This window comes from Helianthus annuus, chromosome 10 (genome assembly GCF_002127325.2).
Source record: "Helianthus annuus cultivar XRQ/B chromosome 10, HanXRQr2.0-SUNRISE, whole genome shotgun sequence".
Classification (NCBI taxonomy): domain Eukaryota; kingdom Viridiplantae; phylum Streptophyta; class Magnoliopsida; order Asterales; family Asteraceae; genus Helianthus; species Helianthus annuus.
This window is the reverse complement of record NC_035442.2, coordinates 19,790,539-19,816,176: the sequence shown is the minus strand read 5'-3', so window position 1 is coordinate 19,816,176 and position 25,638 is coordinate 19,790,539. Positions and strand designations below refer to the sequence as shown.

The following is a 25,638-nucleotide window of genomic DNA, read 5'->3' as shown; positions in this document are numbered from 1 at the left end:
ATGGCTAAGGAACATGTCGGATCGCCAAAGTATCACTTAATGGAAGCAAGAAAGGGTCATGTCACGCGTTTGTTAGCCGTTAGTGGACTCTTCACCTTATTCTACATATTGGGGGCTTGGCAAAGCAGTACTATCTCCCCTACAACGCATACGGAATTCACAAACAAAGTTGGATGTGAAAAAACATCTGATAAAGCCGCTGGTTCGTTATCATCAAGAACATCATCACCATCTTCTGACTCGTTGGATTTTGATAGTCATCATCAATTAATAGTTGAGGATCCACGTTTACCCGAGTTCCCACCGTGTAACATGTCCTATAGTGAATACACTCCATGCCAAGACACTTCGCGTGGTAACGAATTCGATAGAGAAATGTTGAAGTATAGAGAGAGACATTGTCCGAGTAAAGAAGAACTCCTGCGTTGCCTCATACCCGCACCACCAAAGTATAAACTACCCTTTAAATGGCCAAAAAGTCGAGACTATGCGTGGTATGATAACATTCCCCATAAAGAACTTAGCATCGAGAAAGATCGCCAAAACTGGATTAAAGTTGAAGGCGACCGGTTTAGATTTCCTGGAGGTGGTACTATGTTTCGCTATGGAGCCGATTCTTACATTGATGATATCAATGAACTTATACCTCTCTCAAACGGGACCATTCGAACCGCAATAGATACAGGGTGTGGAGTAAGTATAGCTTTTCACTTCTTCATACATTGAATTGTAAAAAATTAATATTCAAGTTTTTGAGTGTTGTGATGTGGTTAATTCTGTATAAGTTGTGTGAAGGTTGCAAGTTGGGGTGCATACCTGCTCAAGAGAGACATAATCACAATGTCTTTTGCTCCAAGGGACACACATGAAGCCCAAGTATGGTTTGCGTTAGAACGTGGGGTTCCCGCTATGATTGGCATTATGGGATCACAAAGACTTCCTTACCCGTCCCGGGCATTTGACATGGCTCATTGCGCTCGTTGCCTAATTCCATGGAGTAAATATGGTAAGGTTGTATATATGTAGAGTAGAGTCTGAAAAGTGCGCCTAGGCACGCGCCTGGATGAGCCTTAACAACAAAGTTTTAAATATTATCAGACTTAACAACATACTTGTAACTTGCATGCAGGTGGATTGTATTTAATTGAAGTAGACAGAGTTCTAAGACCTGGTGGTTATTGGATACTTTCTGGACCTCCTATTCAGTTTAGGAAGTTGTGGAGAGGATGGGACAGAAGTAGAGAAGATTTGAAACATGAACAAGAAGATATCGAGGATGTCGCGAAGCGTCTTTGTTGGAAAAAAGTCATAGAAAAGGATGCTTTAGCTGTATGGCAAAAACCAATCAACCACATTGATTGCATCAAAATCAAAAAGAAGCATCACAAGCCACTTATATGCAAATCGGGCAATGCTGACGAAGCATGGTACTTTTCATTTTCTTTCTCGTCGTAATCTTGAAGTTGTTATAACATTATTCTAACACAATTTAATTCCTTTTTGGTGTGTTTAAGGTATAAAGACCTTGAAGGTTGCATTACCCCCTTGCCAGAAGTAAGCAGCCAGGATGAAGTCTCGGGTGGAGCTATAGAAAAATGGCCCGCACGCGCAATGGCAGTGCCGCCTAGAATTAGCAACAATTTTGTAAGAGAAATCACAGAAGAGAAATTTCAAAAGGATAACGAAATATGGAAAAAGCGTGTGACACAATATAACCGCATAGTTACTGCTTTACCTCAAGGAAGATACCGTAACATATTGGACATGAATGCTTACCTTGGTGGATTTTCTGCAGCCTTGATGAAATATCCGGTATGGGTAATGAATGTGGTTCCGGTCAATATCCAACCTGACACGCTAGGAATTATTTATGAACGTGGATTCGTCGGGGTATACCATGATTGGTGTGAGGCATTCTCAACTTATCCAAGAACATATGATCTCATCCATGCAAATGGTGTGTTCAGCATGTATCAAGATAGGTATATGAAAATGATCTTTTTGCATGTTTCTTCATTATGATTAACATTATAAATTGGAATATTATTAGGGCGATGCCATATATACACCACTTTGAGATCTACACAACCTGTCTGCCACATCATATGGGTCGTATGAGGTTATACACGATGTATAACTTTTGCGGACCACAGACCTATCACATCATAGAGGCAGTATAACTTCTGACACAACACACCATTGTCACATTAATGTGTTTCAGTAAAGTTATGCAGACCCGTTTAAGGTGTATAATACATTTTTGCCATTTCATACAGGTCATATATACAATTCATATTATTAGTGGTGTTTCCTTTGCCCTGCACTATTATTATCTTTGATGGTTATGATGTTAATTTGTACATTTCGATTCTAGGTGTGATATCACGGACATTCTATTGGAAATGGACCGAATCTTGCGGCCTGAAGGGACCGTAGTGTTTAGAGATGAGCCGGATCTGATAAGAAAGATTAAAAGTATAGCCGAACGTATGAGGTGGAATACCAAGACAGTTGACCCTGAAAGTGAACCACACAACGGAGAAAAAATACTTGTTGCTATTAAGACCTACTGGACTGGTGAAGCTAATGAGGAGCGAAACCACACTAAACCGAACTAGCAAGTGTTTTAGGCTGAAGATGCTTGCTTATTCTCCGGCCTGCAGGTTGCAAACGAGCGGGTTGTGAAGCTTGTTTAACCGGTCAAAACATATATAGGTTGCACCGAGTTGTTTTGTCGCAATAGGCTATAGCGACGAAACTTTGTCTCAACAAGTTCGTCACTATTGCTCCGGCGTAACAGGTCAAGTTTTTTGTCGCTATAACGTTGTCGCAATAGATAGGCCATTGGCAACTAAATCTAGTCGCAATAGGTGTGTTGCTAAAAATATTACATCTATTAAAATTAATCTTAAATGTTTTAAATGGAGACTCTTAGAGACCAATTCTCGTCGCAATAAGGTTTTTTTTTTTTTTTTTTTTTTAGTTGTCGCCTATATCAACAAAAACACTCTCAAGTCACTTATAACGTGTTATTTTTTCTTTAAAAAGAAATTAGCGTGTTAAATATCATGGCAACAGTAATTTGAAACTCAAAATATGATCTACGATGTTTTACGTACCAACAATATAGTTTAAAAACTTTCAACGTGTTTCTCTCGTAGCTTACATTAAGTTTTACCCTTTTAACTTAAAGATAACCCGAAATTGACCAATTTATAAGTAATGGTATGAACTTGCCACGTGTACTCTAAGCGTAACATTTTGTGTTGTAGTTAACTGTTTATTGAGTCTAATTACTAATTTATCTAAATCGTAAAGTGACTAAACGGGGTTGAGACTATTCTGATCCATGCAATCCATTACGTTTTTCTTTCTTCATATTCATTTAGAAAAAAAAAATGTTTGCGAATCAACCCAACCCAATTTGTTTTGACTCGTACTAAAGTATTACCCTTTCCGACTTGGAATTCGTTTTCATATAAACCCGACCCATCCATTTTTCAAGCTTAGTTAATTTATCTATAAAAAAGAAAGAAAATAGACAACATTTGCATGGGTTAATTTGCTGCAATTTTGCAATCCAGAAGGCATTAAAAGAGCCTAACGAAAACGAAGAGAATGATAGGATACAATATATATTTTCTATAATCTAATTATACACCAAAATCCCTCAAAATTGTTTATAGTATATCAAATAGATCATAAATTGATGAGATGACATTTCAAATGTTTAAAGTCTTGACTGATTTAAGAATTATCTAATCAAGGGTTCTATTTGAAACCCGATCATTCAGTGTGGTATTGAAGGTACCAAACCAGATAGTATGAGCAATAGTAAGATGTTAGTATTATTGATAGCGCTTTGACCGTAATAGTAAAAACGGAAACGGACAAAGATCGCTCTAAAGTTCTTTTACGATTTTAGCTATTTCGCTTTTAATCATCCTTTCAGATGGTCAGATTTAACCATTACAACAGGGGTGGGTTGTCCTTGTCTTCTTTGAGTCCCTGGCAATTGACACATTTCAACAGCAAAATCAATATGATCAGTTACAAGTTACAATATACAAACTACAAATATCACTGTCAATTAGGGGGTGCTACACGGGTCATGTTCGCGGGTTGGCAGGTTCAACCCAACCCGGGCCCGAAAATTTTAAACAAACCCGAACATGACCCGAACTTGAAAATCGTGTCATACAATATGAACCCGAACATGACCCGAACTTGAAAATCGTGTCATACATATGAACCCGAACACGACCCATGTATTCTTGGGTTGACCCGAACATGATGTGTTCAACCTGAACTTTTTTATGTTTTTCCGCAGATTAATATATTAAAATTAAAATTACTACAAAAAACACAAATGTATATATTACAATTACATTTAAATTAAAAAAGTTTATGTCAAATCTTTTTTAGGTTATAATTATGGCATAAAATACACATTCAATTTAATTTATAACATAAAACATATTGTAAAAAAATATAACAAATAGTATAAATGGGTTAAACGGGTCAACCCGCCAACCCGACCGGTTTGACCCAAACCCGACCCGTTTAGCTAAACGGGTACACGGGTTCAACCTGAAACTGACCCGAACCCGTTTAGACTAAACCCAAACCCACGAATTTTGTGTTAGGTTCGTGTCGTGTTTTTTGGTCGTGTCAGAAATTCACAACCCTATTGTCAATTACCTCCATGCTCAAAAAAGGATGTATTTGAAATGAAATGGGATAAAATTGGGGAATTGGCAAAACTTGGTGGGTTGAACTGAGTGAGTAATGGGTCAACCCGGACTCGGGCTGAAACAAGTTTCTTTTAGGGGGTGTTTGGGGTTGAGTTTTGAAAATAGATTATGCGTTTTCAATAATCAGAATCAGATAATTAGCTGTAACAAAACGTGCTGCAGAAAGATAGTGTTTGGATTTGATTATGTTGTTTGATATCACAATAATCAGATAATCAACATTGTTTGGATTTGATTATGTTGTTTGATATCACAATAATCAGATAATCAACTATTTGAGTGTTTGGCAAGTATATATATTTTAAAAAAATACATAAGTGAAAACGTAAAAAATCAGTTTTTGGATTATCACGTTTTCCTGCAGCAAGGGGTGACCTACTTATGGATTATCACGTTTTGAACTCTACAAAACGTAAAAAATCACTTTTTATTAATTTTTTACCAAACACTCAAAATAGATTTTTTGCGATTTCAAAACACAATAATCAAATAATCAGGTTGAAAACGCAATCCCAAACACCCCCTTAGTATGGGTTCAAATGGGCTGAGTGGTTGGGTTGACCCGTTGACGCGTTTTCATCCAAATTTGTTCTTTTTTAATTCATTATTAATGTGCTAATTATGATCACATGCATAATATTATCACATTAATAATCGAAAAACTAAAACTTAACTAAGTTGAGAAGTTGTTAGGCTTTAAAAAACAAATATTATTGAAATTGTAATAGATTGTTTTTATAATGATTCACGCGTTGGGTCAAACTAGCAAAACTGATAAACTTAATTAAAAGAAGCATGATACCTGTAGGCCTCTAAATTAATTTATTAGAAAAACTGGATCTTTATTGTAATAATAGTTTTATTATCATATTTCATATATTAATTATTTCAAAATCCAGAAAAAAAATTCTTTATTTTAATAATAGTTTCATAACTTAATTATTAATCATATTTAAGTTAAACTGCTTCTGAAAGATGCATGAGTTATGCATTATGAAACATAAGCGAGATGGGATGGCAACTTAACTACTTACTACTTTTAAGCAGGAATTAAGCAGATGTATAACAAAATTAATGAGCTTGATCCGCACAATATGATAAAAACATACCAGGGATCTTTGAGTGGCTAGCCTTCTTGTAGAAGGAGCTCGGGCCACATATGAAGCAGCAGCAGCAGCCGCCACCCGTATTCTACAACAATTTATAAAATATGTTCAAGCAAAGTGAGTCTGCATTTAGTTTTAGTAGAAATGTCAAAGCAACAATTGAAATAAGATGTACACACACCTTTTATGTACGTCTATATACACATCAGTTTCATCAACAATTTCCTCCTGCATCATAAAAGAAAACTGTTTTAGCAAAACTTGTACCAAAATATAAAGGAAAAAAGGATAACTGACCTATATCCTTCTTAAATTCTAATTTTCATATATAACCTTTTATATTCACAATATCATATTTACCCTTCCAAAACAAAAAAGAATAAAAATTTACTTGACCCATAGTAAATAACATAAGATCAGTTACTCTGAGAGATTCACAGTAATACCTTTATTTTATTTTTTGTTTATCAAGTAGTAAAACAAAACGACTTATTTATTTACTATAAAATAGGTAAACATGATAATTAAGAGTTTTAAAATGATAAATAATAGGGGTGTAAGCCTAAGCTCGAGCTTGGCTCATTTCAAGCTGTATATCTAAAGTTCGAGCTCGACTCTTTTATTATTATTAAATATTTAATATTTTTATAGTATATATATTAATAATTAACATATATTATGTAATATATTTAATTATATTAAATATAAATATAATTTATTTAAATAAATTATAGACTCGTTTAAGCTTGGCTCGATTTGAGCTTTCAGCAAGCCGATCTCGAGTAGCTCAGTAGCGACTCAGCTCGCAATTACACTCCAAATAAATATGATATTATGAAATTTTAAACATTTAAAAAGACACGAGTAAGTTATACCTGTAAAAGCTCTTCAAAAACATCTTCTAGGGTAATAATCCCAATGACCTCACCATCTTCAACACCATCAGTAAAATCTTTTGACCATTTTGGTGTGAGGCCTGTGGTTGACTTTGAAGTCTTGTCAATGTTGACCACAAAATCTGATTCTTCTTCAAGCTTGGGCAACAATGGTTTAGTTAGTTGTGAATGTTTATTTGGATTTTTGCCTACTAATTTCAGATCACCAACATCAGCAGGCGGATGATTCTTGTTTTGTACTTTAACCACTGCTGCCATATGACTGCCACCCTTTTGAAACTCATTAAGGATGTCATATAATGGCATATTTGCTGGAACCCTGAAACATAAAGTTATAGAATTAGTCAAATTATATGATTAAGAAGAATTTATTTTTGAATTTAAACAACTAACTTTCCCCAATTAGCCAATTTACACTTTACAGATGTTGATTGCAGTTTTAAAAGAACATAGTTTACTTACTAAAGTCTATTTTTCCTATTCAAACATATAAATCCCTAGACTTCATTTATGCATGATTAAGTCCTATACAACTTAAAAAAAACCCATGAGATGGCCATTTATATAAATTTTAGAGACTCAATCATGCAAAAAAGGCCATGTTTACTGTTTTTTATTGTCATTATAATTAAGCACTTAAACGTGCAAAAAGGACATACTTGTAACAATAAATTCATGAGGATTCTTTTCATCGAGTTCTTATACTTTTAACCGATTTATTATGTAAAACTAAAGTCCAAATACTTATGTGATATATTAACAGAAGGTTATTAGAGTTTTCTCAACATTTCCCCTTTTATATATGATTGAATATAACAAAAAAAGAAAAAAAAATGAAACTTTAGGGACTTAATCGATTAATCACAGAAAGTCAGTTTGTTAAATACACCATAAACCCTCAAGAAGATTTTTATAACAAAAAAAAAGCCAATAAACACTTGAGTAGAGAACAAACTTGCCTGGGGATTTTCCTAATAGAAACATCACTAACTGGAGTCTCTGTTTCTGGCCTAACTGTAAGAAGGCTTTTCACCTACAAGGTGGATATACAGAGAAAATCCAACTTTACAAAAAATAATGCTCATTTAAGAAGTTGAATATTAGAAAAAGTTGAGATACTATGTAGATCTTCCAAACATACGAGTAAAAGTCCGATGATGTTTTTTAGGTTCCCAGAATACACAGGAACACGGCTATGGCCTTTGCCAAGGATTTTTCCAAATGCTTCCCTACACAATATCAGGTACACATAAATACACAGTGTGTTCATAATGGTCAAATATTGCAGAGCACCAAAGATTAACACTGACAAAAGGTTAAAAAATGTCTACCCTGATAAAAGATATGATTAAATTATTATGTGAACACTATAAGGACATGTACTTTCGTTTATTATTATGTACTTAGAAATTGATAACAATGTGAAGGGTGGATTTTTAGGCCTTTAAATTGGGTTTGCTTTGTATTTGTAGTTTAAAAATTGGGAAAAAAGTGTGTTTGATGCTTATGGTGTAACAATGGGTCTAGATTTTTTTCCCTTTCTACAACGTAACGAGGTTTTGTCATCTGTGTGTTGCTCAAGGAGAAAAAGGACGGTGCTAGTAGAAGAAAGTCACACACACACAAACACACACACACATATATATATATATAGAGAGAGAGAGGCGACTATTTAAGAATCAATAATATGTTGAGAAGAACCACATAATGCATTTGTACCTACCACTTTGAATGTGATACACAAGACGGGAACTGCCTCTGTTTCTCTCTCCCACTACTTTCCGTTAATATTTATGCACTATGTACAAGTGCATCATGCGGTTCTCGCGATTCTCATCATATTTTAGGTGATCCTAATAATGTGGTTATGCATGCATGGTGATTAGTTTGTGATAGCTTAAAAAAATATTTTTACAACATATATAATAAGTATATGATAAATTTGGGCTATATCATATAAGTGATAGATCATTATACTGGTATATAGGAGCCTATCGCTTCGCTATCACTATGTTGATTGATAAAAATAAGAAAAAAAACAAAAGCAGTGGAACTCACCAGTTCAATTTTGAATTCACATCCAGAGAGAACGTTGATTCAATAGGAGTCATGGCCTCCTCTGCAGTCTGCACAGATTTCCAGATGTTATATAAATGTCATCACCATATTTATAAAAAGATATAGATAAACACAACCGAAAAGCAACTATTTAGGGTGTTATTGTAATAGGAGAAAGCTCATTTGAGAACCACACAACAAGATAACCAAACTGGATCGTTCAATTAAAAAGTTAAAGGGCAAAGATTGAGTAATCACACGTAACGGTGTGAGTGGATTGTAATCAAAAAGAAGGAAAAAGATCGGATATATTTGGCTAAAAAGAAATATACCAGAACCGAATTGATTAAAAGAACAATTACTAAGATATTGTTTAACTATAAGCCTTCTCTAAAGAAATTGCCTTTCTACAGGAAACATTAGTGAAAGAAATTTTACAATGATATATTTAGTTATTTACTGCGGAGTATACCTTTTCTGTCAAGTCAAGCGCTCCACTTATGATTGTAATCTCATCATGTGTAAGTTCACCTCCTTTACCAGCCTGTCATGATTTTTTTGAATAAAGACAACAAAAGGATAATACAAATTAGTGCAAAACAAACAAAAGGATAATATAACTTTAGAGGTAGTAAGAAGGGCAGGTCGGGCAGTTAAGTGACGGTCAAAATAGGTTCAGGTTGGAACGGGTCACTTATAGTACGTCATAATCGAGTTGGGCTGACCTCCAAACACTTCTTGGGCATCTCTTTAGCTTATTATGATAATCAGTTTGCTACTTTTATGATTACAAAAAAACATATGTTATTACCATGGCCTTGGCTGACTTTCAGCCCGTGTCACCAGTCCAACCCATTAAAGTTTCTTGATTTGAACCATTTGAGATAAAACATAACCCAAATTGACCCATTTATAATTTATAATTGAACGGTTTGAACTTGCCACCTCTAGTCAATTCATAGCTTTACACCATAAACAACTAAACAAGAATGTAGAATATTTACCTCTTGGCTGTGAATGGAGACGAGTGCTTTCAACTGGGCACGCCGAAACATAGTATCATTATGCCCGATTAAAGCATCTAAAATCTGCATATTTTGTGAACTTTAATATTAGATGCTGGTAAACCTTCTCCAAAGTAGTTATATATATAAAAATCGAGAGATATTAAGTTAGTAAAAATTTCTTAGATAAAAAACTATACGAACAATTCAATTAGACAGAATTTTCTAACATGGACGCTTAGTCATATAAATGGTCTATACTTAAAAAAGTTGCACATAGCACATGAAATAATTGCCTAGTTGTGATATGCTTAAATAAAAGCCACGTGAGTGGTTGTGTTCATGTTTAGCTAAAAAGACTTATAAATCACAAAAATAAGCAATCAAAACTTTGAATATTAACTATTTAGGCATTCACAAGTTAGCAAAAACAAGTAGGTGGTGACACATTCAACTATTCAAGAAGCTTTTACTCTTCCCATAAGCTAAAAAGCAAAGAGCCAAGGATAAATTATCTATTAAAGAAACATGCTTGAAATCACCTTTCCAACAGGATAAGCAATCGGATAGCAAATGACCATTAAAAGCCGAACAAGCCCTACAAAATTAGCACCCACAGCAAGTCCATATCTTGTTGATATTGCTTGTGGAATTACCTGGTATGGTACATACTTTTAGTCTTAAGCATGCAAATATATTTACCGTATCAAGAGAGACTATCAAACTACACCATTAAATACCTCTCCAAAAGCCAGTACAAAAGTCACAGACAACAACACCGCAACAGCTGGATGAAAAATCTTTTCCAGGTAAATAGGCAGAGCCTGTAAACAATTAAAATGGGAACTTAGTGAGTATTAATACAAAGAGGTACAACACCACAATACAAGTGAAGTTTATAAGCCGTATATTCCATAACATATACAACCGAAAAGTTCTATTGTATCTAACAACAAGAAATGCAATAGCTCATATGGAAGTCACAACAAGATAAAAATGCTAGTATAGCCTATAAGTACCGATGCTACCATATAAAACGATTCAAATCAAACTTGTTATCAACAAACATAACCAAAAATACGTTGAACCGACCTCCATGGCCGCAGCATTACACAACAGCAATGTTACAAGAAGCTGATGTGGCCTTTGAACAATTGGTAGGATAACAGCTGTATCGAAAGCAGATTACCGTCATTAATCGCAAAGTATTAATCCAAAAAACACAAGAATAACATAGTAATCATACAAATTTGAAATGCAGAGACTAATTATCACATGCTATTAATAGAATAATCATCAAATTAGAAGCTACCATACTATTTAACTTCCCATACTCTACATATCGAATTAAAATAAATTTCTCGAAAACCTAAAATTCAATATCGAATAAAAAAAAATCAAATCCTACCTAACACATAGCCGTGTGTTAGGTAGACGCTTAATACAACAAATTAACAAATACTGCAATACAGATTCGTGTAAAACTTTCAACAGTTGGATACAAAACAAATGAATCAAATTCGATAACATAACGACGAAATGCTACCTGCTTGCTTCTTCTCTCTGTCCGTACCACTCCGCTGAAGAATCTCGAGCTCAACAACTCCTAGAGACATCAACCCTAGGGTAAGACCGGACATAATTCCGGCGAATAGCACAAGAACACACGAAACGCCGGCGTAAATGAACCACGTAGGGTTTCCGAACGCGATAGTGTTCGAATCGATGACTGTAAAACTCGCCGGAGCGCCGGCGACACTACCGGAGCCGGCAGCTAGGGTTAGTAGATTCATTTTTTGCAAGTGTGTTGAATTAAGACGCAAGTTAGACAAGTAGTTGAAGATGTAAGAATGTGGAAAATTGTGTAGAGAATGGAAGCAAGTAAACAAGTTGCCGCTCATGTAAGGGTATAAGGAGTGGTTAAACACTTTAAAGTGGCAAACCAAAAAACCGACCAATGAGAGCGCGCCATGTCAATTAGGCAAAAGTGTTTAAACTTTGGTGAAAAATGTTGGCAATGGTTTAAACATTTGGTGGAGTGGTAAACTTTTTAAATAAAAAAAAGGAAAAAAGATGTGATTGGTTGAGATTGGAATGGACCCCACCCTACACCCCTCTCTCTCTCCTCTTCTTCCCTTTGCCGCAGCGGTGTTGGCTCACCGGTTTCTCACCATTTTCGGCAAACATGAATGTGGCAAATGGGTTGGCAATGGTTTGCCACCCATTGCCGATCGGTAAACTCCTTTTGCCGCCCACCACTCCGCATCCCCTAACGACGTCGTTGCCTCTTAACTGCCAAAGGGTCCCACTAGCTTTCTTTTTCACAGTTTCCACTTACGCAACTAGAAACAAGCTACGTCATATCTTACGCAACTAGTTGAAAGTGTAACTGAAAACGGTATGTTGGTGGCTAGAGAAATTTTGATTATTGTAAATTAACCGAACATTTATGAAATCCAAATTAACCAAATGTTCATGAGATATTTGAAAAAAAAAAAAAAAAAAAAAACTTCATGTTCATTTAGTAAAACAAATTCACTAAATGATAATGAACACGTACTTTTTTCATTCATGAACTTTCGGTTATGTTCATTCATATGTGATCCTTAATATACGTTCGCTTGTGTTCATTTATGTTTGTTTGGTTAATTTATATTCATGAAGTGTTCGTTTAGCTTATAATTTAGGTTTGAGGCGGATAAACCCAAAGACACTTAGGGTTGGTGGCCTAACCCTAAGTGTGGCATTAGGCGGGAGTTATCATTAGGGTTGGTGGCCCAACTAGAGAAACAAAACTTCTAGAAACACCTTAGTTGGGGAGATTATGGGTTCAAGTTCCACAAGAAATAAAAATTAAATTTGTTGTTAAAAAATTAGGCGGAGTCACAGTTATTCGAATCCTTTCGAGAAAGATGGGAAACCTTCGAGAATGGAGTGAGGAGACGAAGAGTTTTTTTTTTCTTTTTCCATTTTTATTTTTTATTATAAAGATTACTTTAGTTATTCATATATATATGTATTAATTTCTAATACAATGAGAAATAGTAATGTTGTTTGCTTTTTGTTTTAGCCACAAAACTTTTTCAAACTCTTTTTTTTTTTGTTTTGTTTTGTTTGTTTTTTTTTTTTTTAACAAAGTAAACTTTAGAGTTTTTTTTTTAGTTTTGTAACAACAATTTGATTCTATTATATATTTGCCATAAAAGTCAAACGAGTTTAGTTTTTTTATTAGTTTTCGTTCTATACTTTTTCGTGAATTTGGTTATCGTTTGGTTGCAACTTAACATGTTTTTTTAGTGGTCATATTTGGTCCCTCAGGCTTTCTGTTCTTTCGTTCAATTACTATTTAGCACGGTGTTTGATAGTCACATTTAGTCCCTCAGTTTTTTTTTACCCCATCGGCTTTCTAATAATGTCGGTATAAATTCGAATTCGTCTACTTTTTACGTCACATGGTGTTAAAAATTGTGTTTTTATTTTATCTTTTTTCCCGGTTTTGGTCATTGTTGGGTTGTTACTTAGCACGATTTTACACCCCTGCAACGCTGAGAGCATAATACTAGTTTTACATTAATTTATGTTGGTGCACTTTATCTGTTGATTTCGTCTTGGATCAAGTCTTAGTATTAGAATGATATCTTAGGGCTCATTGTACTAGAAAACAGGAGATTGTACGTGTTTAGAGTGTTAGGTTCGCTCATATGTACATAGTGGTGTAGGTCCGCTTATGTGTACACATGAGGTTCGCTTATATGGACATGTCCATATAAGCGAATCATCCAGGTCGTATAAGCGAACCATACATGTCGTATAAGCGGATCCAGGAGCTTATAAATAGGTAGCTTGAGCGAATCTGTATGGAGGGAGTGGTTGGTCTTGTTCGGTTAGGCGAAGCCCTGCCAATTTGTCTCCAGAGCTTGTAACCAGTTGATTAATCAATAAACGATACGTTAAATAGTGAAATCAAGCTATACGAAGACCGAATCAATGAATTCCGCCTCTGATTCAGTCTAAGCGCTCTTCTGATCGACTCGTCAGGTCTCGAAACGGTCCTACAAGTGGTATCAGAGCTCAGGAGGAAGAGTTCTTACCGTTTAGCTCGATTTTCGCTCAAAATTCTGATTTCTACACCTTCTTTCATCATTTCAGACACTTTCAACGGTAAAAAACGGCTCAAAATTTCAAGGATTGTGCGCAATAGCACAGTGACAAACCCTGGAATGTTTCGGACCAAAATACGGACAAAAATTGGATAAAATGACCTTCGAACTTAGATTCGCTTTTACGGCATCATATTAGGTTCGCTCTAAAGGTTCGCTTTTAGGGACATTATTTTGGTCTGGTCCGCTCCAAAATTTACATCAGATCCGCTTTTAGATACATTTTGAGTATAGGCCCGCTCCAAAATCAGATTGGTCCGCTCGAAACTGTATTAGGTTCGCTTTTAGGGTCCGCTCGAACAGGCATAATTGTGGTTCGCTCATAAGGTTGTTCTGGTTCGCTCATAGTTACTGATCAGGTCCGCTTATAGAACTGATTGTGGTTCGCTTTTGTGAACAAACCAGTTTCGCTTACTTGAACCAAGTGGGTCCGCTCGGGTGAACATTCTGGTCCGCTTTTAGGAACAACTGAGGGTCCGCTTTTCTATCATCCTTGGTGGTTCGCTTTTGTGTTCACATAAGATTTGTCGGGATTATCGATAAAATGACAATGAGGTTTGATGAGCAGGAAAACAATGATCTTGAATGTTTAAATAGTTGGTATATGAGAACTGTGGATAACAATTTTAGGAATGTGAGTAAGGACATTTGGACTAAAAGTTTTGAACTTTTCATATGTCAAAAGGATGAAACGTTGAATGAGATGGAAACACGTTTTAAAATTTTAACGGACAATTTGTGGAGAACAGGTATTAGAATGACAAATGATGAGCATATATCGAAATTGACAACTGCATTACCTGCTAAATGGGATGAGTTTATGGTTGAGCTAAAACAGAAATATTTTTTTCAAGAGCTTTATCCACATCAGTTCTTTAATGAGGTTAAAGCAGAGGTTCGTAAGGAAGATAAGAAAAGGAGAGACTTTGTGAACGAAATGGAAAAGAATTTAAATAAATTGGAGTTGGATGTACTTACTGAAATTGATGAAAGAGTTAGTGGGTTTCTTGCAACAAAGAATATTCTGAAATATGATATCAAAAGGAAATGTTATATTGATGATAGTATGAATCCTATTGATTTTGTTAAACTCTTTCGTGCAGGAACATACAAGATGGAAACAAAGGATACCCCGAAGGGAGAAGAATCTGTGGAGAATGAATCTTCAAGTTCTGAATCAGTGTGCCTCAAATGTGTCAACTTTAAGACTGACAATGACAAACTTGTCAAAGATGCGGAAAGATTGGCATTAGAGGTCAAGAAGTTGAAAGATGAGAAGCAGACTGATGACAAGCAAATTCTTATTCTGAAAGACAATTGTGAGAAACTGAAAGATGAAAATGACAAACTGTTAAGTAATTTGAACAGTTTGACATTTGAAAAACCAAGAAGTGAAAAAGAATTTCAAAATCAAATGAAAATTCTTGAAGATGGGAGAAATGTTTTTAGTCAAAACAACATTGAAAAGCAAAAATTGATTAATTCCCATCTTCAGAAAATTATTAAACTTGAAAAAGCATGTGAATGTGCTAGAAAGAAAATTGAAGAGTTGGAAAAAGAGCTTGAAAGCAAAAAGAAATCTTTAGAAGATGAGGATTTCTGGATTAAGCTAGAAAACAAGAATTTGAAAGCAAATGAATCAAAATTCCAAGAACAGATAAAAATTTTGGAAAATGAAAAGTTTGTTCTTGAAAATTTGAAGAATGAGAATGAAGAAACAATCAAGACTCATTTTGGGAGAATATCTCGGCTTGAAAGTGAAGCTGAGAATTCGAGGAACAAAATTGAGGAACTTGAAAAGAAATTGAAAGGTTTTGTGACTTCATCTGAGTTTTTGAATATCCCCTGTCCAAAACCGATCAATTCAGTTCCAATAAGTGACGATGTCACAAACTTTGACAATGTCAAAGTTGAAGATTGCGATGAAAAATCTGATGATGTAAATGAAAAAATTGAAAAACAAAAATTGTTTTTAAATTTAAAAGAAAAATTTCAGAAAACTGTTCTACAATCAACTGAAAAAGGTGAATGTTCTAAACAGAAACCTTTGAAGAAGAAAGTGGAACAGAAACAAAAAGATAATAAAAGTTCATCAGATCGATCATCCAATCAAAAGAAAAAATTACAAAAAGTAAAAAATGAAAATTCAAAAATTGTTGGTAATAAGTGGTGCAGGTCGGACCACAGTGCTTCAAAGCCAAATTCAGCAAATTTGAGAAAGGAATATCACCAAGCCAAACAATGCTTTGATCTGAGCGTTTGGACTCAAAATGGTGATTGGTACGATAACAGAGTGTGTTACAGTTGCGGATATCACAGACACATTGCTGTTAACTGCCAGTATCGGAGTTATGAGACCAGGAGGTGCTTTAACTGCAACATCAAATGTCACATTGCCAGAGATTGCCTAAGGAAATCAAGTGAAAGATTGAGGGTTAATTCTCAGAAAGTGGCAAAGATTCCAGTCAAAGTCAAGCCCCAGGAACAGAAGGTTCTGAAACCTAAAGTTCAAGAACAGTCAATTCAAGAAAAGAAAGTTAAACTTTCACAGGGGCAGAAAGACAGACTGAGGAAGAAAAGAAAGAAAGCAAGAGAGTATCTTGAGAAGATTTTGTCTTCGGGTTCATCCGTTGGAAAGAATAAGAGTTCTGATGAATCAACTTCTTCGGCTGCAAAGTCAAACGAGATGAATTCATCAGATACAAATCTGAGGATAAAAGAGGAAAAGAGGAAGAAGAAAATGGTAGGCGATGAATGTGACAGGTCAAAGTCAGACAAGCCACCTACGGGCAATGATTCTGGTTCGTCAAAACCAGAGGAGCCAATGGTTGAGGTAAAAAAGGAGAATTCTGGTTTAACTATGGATGAGAAAAATTTTCCACCGCTGTTGAATAAGAATTCGAAATCACCCAAGGACCGTCAGGCTTGGGTGAATCTGTTTAAATAGAAAAACCTGACTTGCCGGAGTTCCCAGGTTGGTAAAAGTGGAACATGAATCGGCATATTTCTTGAGAAATTTCACTTTGATGATTTTTCGCCTCAAATGTGGTAAATTAGGGACATTAAGTTGTACTTGATTTTCTACAAATGTTGTTTGAATTTTGAAACTGGAAATGATAAATTTTTAAAAATGTTTGAAGAAAATAAGATGATGAGATAACCCCGAACCTACAAATGGTTGGTAAACAAACTAATTTTTCTGGCAAAACCATTTTGATTGAAACAAACTTAAGTGTTTTGAAATCATAATGGGAAAATAGTTTGTTGTGAGGGGAGTTCTGATTGTTTTTGCATGAGATTGGTGAATTGAGGTAATTCACATAATGTTGTCAATTTTCTTGTATAGTTTGTTTTCAATTTTTCCTCGGAAAATCAAAATTGAAACATATTTTGATTTTAGGGGGAGTAATAAAATTTTGAAAAATTTAAAAAAAAAAATTGAAAAATGAAAATGAGTTTTGTTGCAAAAAGAGGAGATGATAGTACATCGGTGGACTATCACAGCATGCTAGAGATTTGTAAAGTCAAAAATGGTTTTAAACAAGTCTTACTAATGATGTGTCAGTAGACTTCACATTGTTAGTAAATTGTATTCGAGATATAAACCTAAATTCAAACTTGGTTATTTTGTGGGGAACTCTACTTGGATATATAGGTAACCCCTGAAATCTCGTTTGAAAGGTTTCTTATTCTGATATACTAGGTGTTTTACTCAATGATGTCTGGGGTATTATCACGGGACTTCTGCTGAATGGAAGTTCTGACCTAGTCCCCGGATAATACTTGCTGCAATATGCTTGAAACATAGCATAAAGCCCTCAGCTGATTAGACAATAAAATTGATAATCAGTTGTTGTAGCTAAAAGATCTCCTAAAGGGGACACACCTTGAAGTCGAAACTGATATCTCTCTACGCATACAGAAGTATCGACCTGAGATCCCTCAGTTTTCGCATATCACCTAATTTATATACAGATATCATTCGTAGTATATTCTTACCTGTAAATCAGAATATTGGGATCTGGATACGGGAGTATATTCAAGTGGTGGGACACGCAAATAAGTTTAAGTTCTAAAAACATTAAATACGTATCTTGAATCAATTGAAAATTTGTGTAGAGGTTTAAGTGGACCACAATACTGACAATCAGAAGTGAATTTGTTTTTAACATATACTGATTAATCAAGATCAACGGTGTTAGTGATATGTCTCAAAATCTGATATGATCCTCTTACACAATCTCTCAAAAATAGTGTTTGTTTGTTGTTTTGTTTTGGTTTTTCATCTTATTCAAAAATTCAAAAATATTGTGTTTTTATTTTGAAATTTTGAAAATTCCAAAAAGATTTTCGACAACAGAGTGTGAAGAGCTGATTTTCTTCATTTCAAGTGCTAAACATGTTGAACTTGTGGTTTGGGAGAGAGAGTGTGAAAACTTGAAGATTTTAAAACGAATAAATGGTTCATTAAACTTGAAGTTTAGGTTGAATGTTAACCTACTTTTAAATCTTCATAGGTTTGTTTAATGATAAATCTGAAAATGTTCTTATAAGTGTTTGAGGTTTTTGTAGATATTTGAGCTGATCAGAGAAAAGCCAGGAGTTGATTTCAATGGTGGTAACAAATCCCAGACGGCGATCCCAGCATGATGATAGGGGAAGTCTGATGAAAGTTATAGCCAGAGAAAGATTCAGGCACATTATTCCAGGCAGAAGTTCCTGAAGTTCAAATGATTCCAGGAGAATTTCCTGAAGAAGACCAAAGTTGAAGAGCCTAGAGATTGATCAAGACTAAAAAAAGTACAGATAGGAAGCAGCCAAAGACTTGATAAACGACTCCATCAACATCTGAGGGGGAGTCTGTTGGTACACTTCATCTGTTGATTTCGTCTTGGATCAAGTCTTAGTATTAGAATGATATATTAGGGCTCATTGTACGAGAAAACAGGAGATTGTACGTGTTTAGAGTGTTAGGTTCGCTCATATGTACATAGTGGTGTAGGTCCGCTTATGTGTACACATGAGGTTCGCTTATATGGACATGTCCATATAAGCGAACCATCCAGGTCATATAAGCGAACCATACATGTCGTATAAGCGGATCCAGGAGCCTATAAATAGGTAGCTTGAGCGAATCTGTATGGAGGGAGTGGTTGGTCTTGTTCGGTTAGGCGAAGCCCTGCCAATTTGTCTCCAGAGCTTGTAACCAGTTGATTAATCAATAAACGAGACGTTAAATAGTGAAATCAAGCTATACGAAGACCGAATCAATGAATTCCGCCTCTGATTCAGTCTAAGCGCTCTTCTGATCGACTCGTCAGGTCTCGAAACGGTCCTACAATTTAACATAATGCTTAACGGGGGTGTCGATCTCTTATAGTTAAAAATTGTAACTAAAACATACAATTTTAAAAACTTAGACCTCAAACATTTAACCAAATCCAATCCATATAGACTACTTATGTAACTAATCTTATATTAATTTAACACAATAAATAGGATAGTTCGTTAAGGGAAGCTTCATTGGGAAAACTAAAAAAGTGGGGAATAATGTGGAAACGACTTAAACGAAGTTTGATTAGACTCATTCCAGCGGCGTTGGAACTGGCTCGTCGAATCTTAATTAGGATCTCTTAACCCTAAACCATAAACCCTAAACCCCAAACCCCAAACCTTAAAGCTAAACAAAGAGGCTACCGTAAAATCTAAACTATAAACCCTAAAAGCTAAACCCCAAAGCTAAACCTTAAACCCTAAATAATAATGATTAACCCTAAAATGCTAAACCCTAAAGCAAAACCCTAATACAAAACCCTAAAAGCCAAACCCTAATATATTTAGGTTTTAGGGTTAAGGGATCCTAGTTAGAGATCGACGAGCCGATTCCAACCAGGGCCGGCCCGTAAGGTTTATCAACCTAGGTTAAGGCCTAGGGCCACCCAAAAACAAGGCCAATATTTAGGATTTTACACAAGGGGTCCGCACTGTCCACGTAAGCAACACATCAACCCTCGTTGGCGTCTTTTGAGTAAGCAATGTGAAATTGATTGCGGATTGAGCGAAATTAGGGCCGATATTAGATAAAATCATCGCTCTGGTTATTCAATGTCTCAAATCTCAATCTCAATTCATTTATACCAACAATAAGGCCCTGACTTTGTAGCTCGCTTAGGGCCTCCAAAAATGTTGGAATGGCCCTGATTCCTACGTACTAAAATGAGTCTAATCAGAATTCGTTTGAGTCGGTTCCCCACCGTCACCACTTTTTAGTGAACCCAATGATCTTCAGTTTGTTAAAACTATAAACTTTGTATTCTTTAAATTAAGAATTCAATGTTTATCAATAAAGTGATAAACTTACGATCCAAATAGGATTGCATCTCCACCTGTAATTAAAAAAAACAGGTCGGTTTTAATGAAAAAGATGGCTCCATCCACTTGTAATAAGAAAATGTCGGTTTTAATGAAAGAGATTGTTCGAAAATTAAAAAATGGCATCACGTGAGGCTTGGGACATGAGAACTAACGACCAAATCGTTGACAAAATTATACACAAGGGTCGGTGGGAGATTTTGATATTTAATTTATTTATAACTACACCCTCATAATTTATTTACTTGGACATATTTAAACAAAAGAGTTATTGCATATTAGGCTTGTCGGGGCGGTCACGTTATACAAAAGTATAACGCGTGGTAGATTGAAAATTCCTACCGCCGCCGTATAATTAACGCGTGATGGCATTTTCTAAAGTATAACGCGTGGAAAAATTAACGCCGTGATGGTTTGGTTTTGTGAGTGGAATTGTTGGTTGGGGGGAAATTGTTGGGTGTGGTGATAAGTGATGATCACCCCCACTAAAAAAGGTTGTGAGTGATAGAAAAATGGTTGCTGACATGGTGGAATTTGATTGGTGCTTGTGAGTGATAGAAACTATCACCAGTGAACCACCCCTCCTCCCCTTAGTCCCTCAGCTCTTGATTATTAAAGAAAATGCTCCAAAGTTATAGTTCAACATTTTGCATCATATTCAAGTCTTTTTGAGTTCTTGTTGCATGAAAGAAGTAAATAAACTAGGTGTTTTCTTTTTTATATCATGATTGTCACTAAAACTATCTTGATGTTGGATAATAAGATTACTTCCATCCATTATACTTTGTTGACCATCTAATACTACATGTTTTCCATCAAAAATATTGAAATTCAGTTTTACCAGGCAGGCTTGTGGATTCATTAATTTCAATTTCGTATAGTGCTCGCATTCGTTCTTTCACCCTAGGTTAATAACTTGTGGTTAGAGCATTTAAGCACTTAACCATCCTTTACAATGTTGCTTGATAAGGTGACGTCTAAATCACCGTTTCAAACACTACACGTCAGGGCTCGAACGAACATGTTCCGGCCACAAAAGGCCTCCGGCTCAAAGAATCTTCTATAACTAACTAGGGACTCACAATCCCAACCGCCTGACAACGACTGGTCCGGTCATAACATCCCGGGCCACGTCAGCATACCCACAAGTATAAATACCTCACTTAAATCTCCAAAGAGGGGTAATTTGTACTTTCCCTCTTTAATCTCCAACCCTCTCACTGAACACTTTCTGTACTACCCGGTACTTATTCTCACACCCGAGCTTGGTCACAAAGAGGCCCCCTCCCTGTGACGAGGCTAACGTTTTTTTCTCTTTCTGTGTTCTCTTACAGGTTGCAGATCTTCATTCTGAGACTCTTCCTCCATTCGGCTCGAGCAGCTGATATTTGAGTCTTCAGTGGCGACATCCTCTCGGATTCACTAAACCTTTCTTTCAAATCAATTTTTCTACATCATGGCATCGTCTTTTCCGTCTTTTGACGATCTAATAGCTGGAAATACCACATCTACATCAATTCCTTCTACAGCAACATGGTAGGCAATTCCAAATAGTGCATGTTATGTACTGTCAGATTTACATTTGCTATTGAAATTAATGAATTAAACACATTTGAGTAGTTGTTATTCAGGAATGTAACTAGATGAATGATACTAAATATGATTTAGATCAGTGGCGGACCCAGGAATTTTTCCATGGGGGTGCGGAACATTTTTAAAAATTTTAGGTCCCTAGGTATATGAGTAAAAAAATCGGTTCGTATCGGGTCGGGTCGGGTATGGTCATGTAAAACAAACGAATGTTTCAATTTTAATTTTCAACTATTCAAGCCTAGAAATCATAACGTTAGTTGTAATCACCCTAAAAATATATAAACAACATAATCACCCTAAAAATATATAAACAACATAATCACCCTAAAAATCATCTAAAAAACAATAAACAACGTCAAAACACACAAAATTTCAAACCTATTTAACAACTTTATTACCTTTTTTTCTCCTATAATATCAACCAAAATCATCAAAATAACAAAGAAACTTACCCGTGTTCGGATTCCGGTTAGATTTGGTGTCAAACGACGGTGGTATGGTGACTGATTACGGTGGTCGCCGGCTGCTGGACTGTTGTCGCTGGGTGATGTTGTTCGTTGGCAGTGCAGGGACGCAAGAGAGAGAGAGAGAGCGAAAGATAATTTCTAAAGGTTTTGGGCTTTAATTATTTTATTATAGTTTGAAATATTGTTGGGTTTGGTTAATGGGCTAAGACTTAGTGGGCTAGCTAGTTAGGAATTATAAGTGGGTAAATGTATGGGTATTTGGGTTTAGTTAGTTAGGTATTAAAAGTTACATAATTTAGGTAGTATTTTTTTTTAAATAAGAGTTTGCCAAAAAAAAATTAAAATATAAATTGATAACACTTTTTACCTAAGGGGTGCGTTCAAGGGTGCGGTCGAAAAATCCAAGGGTGCGGACGAAAAATTCCAAGGGGTGCGGACGAAAAATTCCAAGGGGTGCGGACGGGATTTTCGACGGGATTTAACACTAATTTTTTTTTCCCCGGGGGTGCGCCCGCCCACCTTGAAGTGGGCTTGGGTCCGCCCCTGATTTAGATAAGTGATATAAGTTTCTATATATTTTTTTAAAATGTTGATACTTTATCAGTGACTATACTAAGTCTGTGTTATGGGGGGGGGGGGGTGGTTTATTGAAAAAAAGTGTTATCACGTGCACCATGCATGCACACTTTTTTTCACCTTCACACCACCAAAAGAATGTTATGTGGGGGCTACATTGGGGCTTTATCACGCGCCCACGTGGCACCCTTGGCGCCCCATAACACATAGTCTAATGTTAGTGAAGACATGGATGATGGGTCAAACTTTCACACCAGGTAAATCATAGCTATTTCCAAGGAGAATAGATTGGAAAAACAAAATCTTAAAATTGATTATTATATGAAAGTATAGACATATAAGGGTTATTGCTTCTACATTGGCTGCCTTGTGTAGACCAGATCTAGCCTTTTCCGAGTTTGAGATGGATTTGCAAAATGAAGAAAACCCGTTAGAAGGGGTCATAACCAAACACGTAAAGATCTATGTTAGACTATGTGTTATGGTGATGGGAAAGGTGAAATAAAAAGTGTTGTCACGTAGGCACCATGCAGGCAGGGGTGTTTCACAGTTCACTAAGATGTGTTATGGTAATATATGACGTGGTAAGGTGAGTAATAAAAAAATGAAAAAAGAAATGGTAAGGTGGAGAGATAAACACCCCCTTTCACATTCCTCAACACACGACCTTAGTATGTGTATATATATAGTCCTTGAGATGTGGGATAGTTAGGTTTCCTTATATGGGTGAGCACTTGGGTTGGGTTAGGCCTAATGGGCTGGATCTCATCAGGGCCTAAGCCCAAATATAGACCCAATCCAGATATACGTCGTTAATTATCATATATTAATTTTTCTAAATTCACCCTTCATGTGTTATGCATATGTGGTTTTCACTTAAACAATTGGAGCAAGATAAGTAAGTTGGACAGATGAATGGAACCTGCAGAGGGACATTTTCATTGTTCACAATTGTTATTACTATTGTTATTATTATCCACCTTTTGATTCTTTAAAATTAAAAAAAAAAAAAAAAACACTCTGCACAAATGGACTCTAATAGTTTGAGGCCTCTTTCTTGCTACCACCTAAATTATGGATGCAATTTCTTGGCAACTTGCAATTGTGGTAGGAATAGGTTGGGCCTGTGGGAAGTAAACAATGCTTCAACAAACACTATCTACCCGAAATTCATGCAAAGAAAATGAATATGGACGACAAACACAATTACAACTTTAACCTTGATCTTAACCATTTCTAGTTCCACACACCCCACAAGAAAACATACCCAAGAACACACAAAGTTTGTGCTTATACTTGTATATAAATGTATGCATTTGCATATATATATAGGTGGAGGCAATCATTAGAAAAAAAAAGCGCTTTTTAATTATACAGAAACTATGATTAGATCCACCATTCTTAAAGCCGTTATCTTCGTGTTCGTTCTCTTTCTTCATCCCCACACCGAAGGCCAGGTAGTCCCCATAGTACCACTTACCCCTTTTGCTCCTCGCCCGCTTTGTAATTACCAAATGGCCCTTGCTAATCAAGCATGTGCATATCTACCGTTCGTACAAATCCCTCCACCAGCGCCCCGAGCCCCATATGATCCACCAGCACCACCATCTGACGATGAGGACACACCCGAGCCTGAACACATGGATTTGCATGCTCACAGGCACGTACATAATGAGGACCATGACAATGACACTGACGCTGACAATGACAATGGTAATGATCAAGACCATGACCATGACCATGATCGTGATCATGGCCACAAGCGTGGTCATGGGCGTAAACAACAACGACAACATCCACATCATCATCGTCATCATCATAGGCATAGAGCCACACCCGTGGAAGAACAATGTTGTAAATGGTTGTCTCAAGTTGATGATCAATGTGTTTGTGAGCTCCTTCTTCATATGCCCCCTTTTCTTGCTAGACCTGTTCATAGATATTCTGTAATAGTTGGTAAAGCTTGCAACATAACTTATTCATGCGGAAGTCGAATAAGGAACTAATTTCTATACTAAACCTACAATTATTATGCTTCTTTAGCTTACATGTCATTCTAATTAGACACTTCCTCTTTATTTTTGCATCAACTATTTCATCTAGTTAAATATCATAACATTTGGTTGTGTACTTGTGTATCGCGATATATGTCAAATTTTAACCTTTGGTTTCTATTCTTTATGGTGTATCATGTTATTGTATAAAGAGATTTAACACATGAATGACTAGAATCGAATAGATTCAAAGTGTGTAGCTTTTTGTATCTTGGACTTGTGCTTTACAGCAATGATAAAAGTCGATGCCTAAGATACTGATTGATTTATCAAGAGAATTATTCTATGCTTATCTTCGCGTTTTTCTTTTTTATTTTCTATACATGTAAAACGGCCAACCGAGAGTGGACATGTTGCTTTTATCCAAGTCAGATTGTTCGGTATTTGCATTATAATGTTTTATGGTATAATATAGCGTGTTTATGTTACACAGTACGATCCAACCCCGACTATACTGCTGCTTTCTAGGATTTTTTTTTTTTTTTTTTTTTTTTTTTTTTTTTTTTTTTTAATAAATCACATTTCTATCTATGCATACAGCTGGTGCTACTTTGTTACATGCTCAAGTGAGTTTCCAAAAATGATGTTTAAAGTGTGT

The 25,638-nt window shown here is 35.8% G+C and overlaps 3 protein-coding genes across 3 annotated transcripts; 2 read left to right on the top strand and 1 right to left on the bottom strand.

The window, feature by feature from the left end:
* LOC110884140 (probable methyltransferase PMT17) lies at positions 1–2,934 on the top strand. The gene is made up of 5 exons (XM_022131819.2): positions 1–693; positions 796–1,006; positions 1,130–1,427; positions 1,515–1,982; positions 2,375–2,934. The coding sequence occupies exons 1-5, from the start codon at positions 1–3 to the stop codon at positions 2,616–2,618; spliced, it is 1,914 nt and encodes a 637-aa protein (XP_021987511.1). The 3' UTR covers positions 2,619–2,934.
* Positions 2,935–3,666: 732 nt separating this feature from the next.
* On the bottom strand, positions 3,667–11,695 carry LOC110884139 (DUF21 domain-containing protein At4g14240). Its single transcript, XM_022131818.2, has 13 exons — positions 11,365–11,695; positions 10,911–10,987; positions 10,559–10,642; positions 10,361–10,474; positions 9,819–9,902; positions 9,287–9,358; positions 8,815–8,882; positions 7,898–7,985; positions 7,716–7,789; positions 6,736–7,075; positions 6,042–6,088; positions 5,864–5,945; positions 3,667–4,008 (listed from the first exon to the last, which is right to left on the bottom strand). Exons 1-13 carry the CDS (start codon positions 11,609–11,611, stop codon positions 3,970–3,972), a joined length of 1,416 nt encoding a protein of 471 aa, XP_021987510.1. The 5' UTR covers positions 11,612–11,695; the 3' UTR covers positions 3,667–3,969.
* A 12,805-nt stretch (positions 11,696–24,500) lies between these two features.
* On the top strand, positions 24,501–24,992 carry LOC110880728 (uncharacterized histidine-rich protein DDB_G0274557-like). Its single transcript, XM_022129195.1, has one exon. It carries the CDS (start codon positions 24,501–24,503, stop codon positions 24,990–24,992), a length of 492 nt encoding a protein of 163 aa, XP_021984887.1.
* Positions 24,993–25,638: the final 646 nt, after the last annotated feature.